Here is a 5,306-nt window from a genome sequence, read left to right on the forward strand (position 1 = left end):
TTGGCCACTATGGCAGGAGGATCATGAGTTCAAGACCAACCTGGGCCACACTAACAGTTCTGAGCTAGCTTGGGTTAGACTGAGACTGCATCTCAAACACAATAAAGCAAAAAAAAAAAAAAAAAAAAAAAAAAAAACACACACACACACACAAACAAAAAACAAAAACAAAAAACAATTTCCCTTCTGTTTACCCAGGAAACTAAAGACTTTACACTTATCCTAAAATAACACACACACACACACACATCTTAGTGAACAGACATTCTGTTAGCTGAAGCTCTATGGATTACAGTCTTACTGAGCCGCTGAAATTCTGGAATACATCCAGTTATAATGTGCCAACAAGCCAAAACTATTGTAAACTTTGTTAGATATTGATATTAAATGTGCATAATTCAGTGTTTGAAGAGTCCTTATTCCTAGGAAGAACACACAATTTCCTGGTATCTTAAATACTATGTGACAAACGTACCTTATTTTTCTGTTTTTCTGCCTGTTGGCTATGGTTGAGTGGTTTGTTGGTTTGTTTGTTGGTTGGTTGGTTGGTTGGTTTTGGATCTTTGGGCTTTATGGTTTGGAGGAGTCTTTTGGGGTTGTTTTGTTTATTTTGCCACCTTAAAAGCTGTTAGACAGGCCAATATGCAGGATAACCTGTCATGGTCTTCTGCTTCCTGTCCTGCCGAATCTGGTTATTTTCTGCCACCCTAGCATCCTTTAGCCAGTGATACTGGAGCTGGCTCCGCCCCATAGGAATCTTGTGAGCCTATGGCTACACACTTGGTAGGCTGGAATCTGATGCAGAGAAGGAATACTAACACTGGGGGTTAGTCCATGTTTCAGAAGAAGGAGGGAAGGAAGAGGAGAGAGAGAAGGGAAGGAGAGGAAGGAGGAGGGAGGGAAAGCTGGGTTATCCTAGTTCTAAAAGTGGGCAGCTGGTAAACACTAGGAGCAATACGCCCCCTTGTGGCTGTTTTCAGGATTGCAGAAGATGCGTGGCTAAAGATCAATTATTTCATCCCAAACACTTTTTATATAAGGCTTTAGAATAGTGTTGATGTTTTTATTGTTAAATATCACCTGACTGCCTAGGTTTTATTCAAAGAATCCAAGGAACATGGTTTGAATAGCATTACCAAGAACTGTAAATATCCATTGATATAAGCTTTTTCTTGCAAAATTTCGTTTTTTAAGACTAGATTTTCTATAGTTTGCTGTGGCCATGTCAAAGGAAACAGCCTGACCCGAGGTCATCTGTGTCCTTCATGTGCACAGTGGTACCACACAGGAACAAAAGCCTCTCAACTCTGCATATTAAGTCAAATGACCTGAAGTCTCCATTCCATTTCACACACATGATAGACAGTTTCTTATTGTGTCAGAACCCAACCCCTCCACCAGGCACCCCGGTCCTGGCAAGCTAGCTGTGCTCTTCCTTCCCTGAAGCTCCTTGCCGGTACAGTTCCAGGTGACAGTTCAAAGGCTGCACTGCAGTAGAGCTTCTGCTTCCTCTGGAGGTTAATCTTGTCAGGTTGACAGGATCTAGAATCACTAAGGAAACAAGCCTTGGGGCATATCTGGGGGGGGGGGGTCCAGACTGGGTTAACCGAGGTGGGAAGGCTCAGTATGGAACATGGCGGCGCTACCAGATAAGTCTTGCTCCCTCCCTCTCCCCTCCCCTCCCCTCCCTCTCCCTCCCTCTCCTCTCTCTCTCTCTCTCTCTCTCTCTCTCTCTCTCTCTCTCTCTCTCACACACACACACACACACACACACACACACACACACACACACACACACACGCTCTCGCTCTCGCTCTCGCTCTCTCTCCTCCCTCCTTCCCTCCCTCCTTCCTTCCTGTTGTGGACACAATGTCACCAGCCGCCTCTGGCTCCTACCATGGCGACTTCCCCACTATTCTCTTGTGAACCAAAAAAATCCTTTCTTCCTTAAACTGCTTGGTTCAGGCATTTTGTTACAGCAACAAGAAAAGTGAACTATCTAACACACCAGGCAGCTGTTCTAAGCCAGTATCCCCCACCCACCTGACCATTATGTCAAGCAGAGTGAAGGGAAGCCAGCCTCACTTTGTAACAACACACTCTGCAGGAAAGTTATCCAGTTCTGGCAGAGCAGGAACTCACACAGAGTTCCGTAGTTAAGAGCACAGGCAGGGTTTCTCTGTATAGCCCTGGCTGCCCTGGAACTCACTTTGTAGACCAGGCTTGGCCTCAAACTCAGAAATCCACCTGCTTCTGCCTCCCAAGTGCTAGGATTAAAGGCATGCGCCACCACTGCCCCAGCTACCATTAACTTTCATGTATTATCTGGTGTTACTTCTGGAATGACTTTGAAGAAGGGACTTAAATTTGTATATCATTCTTTGTCTGGGAGGAAAAAAACAAAACCAGAACTCACAGAATAGACCCGTTTGGGCACTTACATTTGTATTTGCAACACACTATTTTGAAGGATTATGCCTTTAATCCTAGCACTGGGGAGAGACAAGTGAATCTTCTGGGTCAGTCTATTTTGTATTCTGTAAGATTTGTGTACATTTATCGGCAGCTCCTTCTTTTGGTTAGGGATCAAGTTTTTTCTACAATTTTTTTGAAAATATTTTCTATGTCTTTGACCTGGGTTTCTTCTTTTTGTTTCTTCCTCTATTCCTATTATTCTATTTTTTAAGATTTATTTTTATTTATATGAGTACACTGTAACTGTCTTCAGACTCACACTAGAAGAGTACATCAGACTCCATCACAGATGGTTGTGAGCCACCATGTGGTTGCTGCGATTTGAACTCAGGACCTCTGGAAGAGCAGTCAGTGCTCTTAACCTCTGAGCCATCTCTCCAGCCCTATTCCTATTATTCTTAGACTTGAACTTTTCACAGTGTCCTGAATTTCTGGATGTTTGTGTCAAGAGTTTTTAGATTTAACTTTTTTTTTTTTTTTTTTTACCAAGTTATATCTTTATCAGGTCTTCAATGCCTGAAATTCTCTCTTCTACCTCTTACATTTTGTTGGTAAAGCTTGCCTCTGTGGTTCCTGTTTGAGTTCCTATATTTTTATCTCCAGTTTCCCTCAGTTTGGGTTTTCTTTACTGATTATATTTCTATTTTCAGGTCTTGAATAGTTTTATTTATTATTTCCTTCCATTGTTTGTGTTTTCATAGATTTCTTTAGGGGATTTATTCATTTCCTCTTTATCCTTAAGGACCTCTATCAGATGCATCAAGGCTATTGTAAGGTTGGTTTGTTTGTTTGTTTGTTTGTTTTGAATGAATGAATGAATGAATAAATGAATGAATATCATCAGGTCACTAGGGTAAAGGTTAACAACTGAACAGTCATTTATATCTGCTGGAAGGAAGAAAATCAGTTTTCTCCAACAGAGTGACACTGGGTATGTCACACTCCAGAACTGGCCTTATGTTCAAGAAGAGTTGACCAACATATAATTGGACTCCACAGTTTTGTTTTGTTTTGTTTTGTTTTGTTTTGTGTGTTGTTTTATTTGGTACAGTAAGGTGGGGCTTGCGGGGGTGGGGGTGGGTTGTTCTTTTGATTTGGGAGGATATTGTATTGAAGTTTTGGGGGTTTTTTTTTGAGAAAAAAAAAACATAAGGTTGGGTGGGTAGAGAGGAGGAAAGGATTTAGAAGTGATGTGCCAGGTGTCATTCATGAACCCCGAAACACCACCAAGCTCAGGCTTGGGCTCTCCTCCAACCCAACCCTGACATAGCAAGATAGGAAGAGGAGGCAGAGCCGCCTCGAACCCTCAGCAAGACAGTTTTTTAATAGGAAAACAGGAGCAAGTGAGGGGGTGAGGGATGGGGTGTCCAGTCTGGCAAGCATCTAATAGAATGACTATAAGTCGACCGGTGGATGCTCTGAAGCACGTATGCAATCACAAACAGTCTGAAAGTACATCTGAAACAACCAGACAAATCTTAACTGTTCAACTAACTTTGACTATTGCTAGGAAGTAGCTTTGGAGCAACTCTGGCCAAGGACAAGCCGTGGAGTCCTTCCTGGTATGTGAGTGCACTGTGGGTTCTGCTACAGGTCAAGTCCTCAGGCTTTTCTTCTTTAAGAGGGAGGCCAGTCTCAAGATGGAGTAGGTTTGGCCTCTCAGAAAAATTTAGAGGAGGGGAAATATGATCAAAATATTTTTAATCTAGCCGGGCGTGGTGGCGCACGCCTTTGGGAGGCAGAGGCAGGCAGATTTCTGAGTTCAAGGCCAGCCTGGTCTACAAAGTGAGTTCCAGGACAGCCAGGGCTACACAGAGAAACCCTGTCTCGAAAAACCAATATATATATATATATATATATATATATATATATATATATATATATATATTTTAATCTAAACTGTTTTAGGGCTAGTGAGATGGCTCAGCCATTAGAGCACTGACTGTTCTTCCAGAGGTTCTGAGTTCAAATCCCAGCAACCACATAGTAGCTCACATCTATTCATAGTGAGATCTGATGCCCTCTTCTGGTGCATCTGAAGACAGCAACAGTGTACTTATATATAATAAATAAATCTTTTAAAAAAATGAAGAAGATAAATAGGGAAGCTTTAGGAGATTAAAAATTTTGTATATAATAAAACTTTGAAAATGGTATACACATATATAATAATAATTTCTTTTTTTTTCCAAGTCTTGGTTTTTATTACTTAAAAAATTTGCATATCTATTTTGCTTTCTGACTCTGTGCTTGTGCCTTCAACACTTTCACAACGATTTTCTGCTCCTCAATAAGGAAAGCCCGCTTGATCCTGTCACGGACACACTTGGCACACATGGACCCACCATAGGCCCTGCTGACGTGCTTCTTTGTCTTAGACAATCTCATAAGGACTTTGGGTCTCACAGCACGAACCCCTCGAAGTCTGCCTGGGCACACGCCACATGCGGATTTAGGAGCTTTCCCAACCTTCTTGGTGTAGAGGTAAACAATCCTGTTGCCAGGGGTTCGAGACAGCCTAGTTTTGTTAGAGGCTGTGTTGTAGGAAAGCCTACGGCGGTATGTCAAACGCTGGACCATCCTGAGTGCCTCTGAGCACCGTCCCCGGAAGAGGAAAAGGAAGCATAATAATAATTTCAATGAACTAAAAAGAGAGAGGAGGGAGGGAAGGAGAGAAGAAGGAGAGACTAGCTCTGGAAGTGGGGTTACCCCTCTCCCATTTCAGACCCAAGCATATTTCACACAAAGTGTCCCCCAAGGACATGCCCCGAACTCTGAGACAGAGAACAGAAAAACAGCCTGAAAATTCGAAGTTCACACTTGAGGAACCT

General features: G+C 42.4%; 1 protein-coding gene across 1 annotated transcript; it reads right to left on the bottom strand.

The window, feature by feature from the left end:
- Positions 1-4,663: 4,663 nt before the first annotated feature.
- On the bottom strand, positions 4,664-5,088 carry LOC147000968 (large ribosomal subunit protein eL34). Its single transcript, XM_085830747.1, has one exon. It carries the CDS (start codon positions 5,053-5,055, stop codon positions 4,702-4,704), a length of 354 nt encoding a protein of 117 aa, XP_085686873.1. The 5' UTR covers positions 5,056-5,088; the 3' UTR covers positions 4,664-4,701.
- Between the last annotated feature and the right edge of the window lie 218 nt (positions 5,089-5,306).

This window comes from Mus caroli, unplaced genomic scaffold (genome assembly GCF_978045245.1).
Source record: "Mus caroli unplaced genomic scaffold, Mus_caroli_1 scaffold_15, whole genome shotgun sequence".
NCBI lineage: Eukaryota > Metazoa > Chordata > Mammalia > Rodentia > Muridae > Mus > Mus caroli.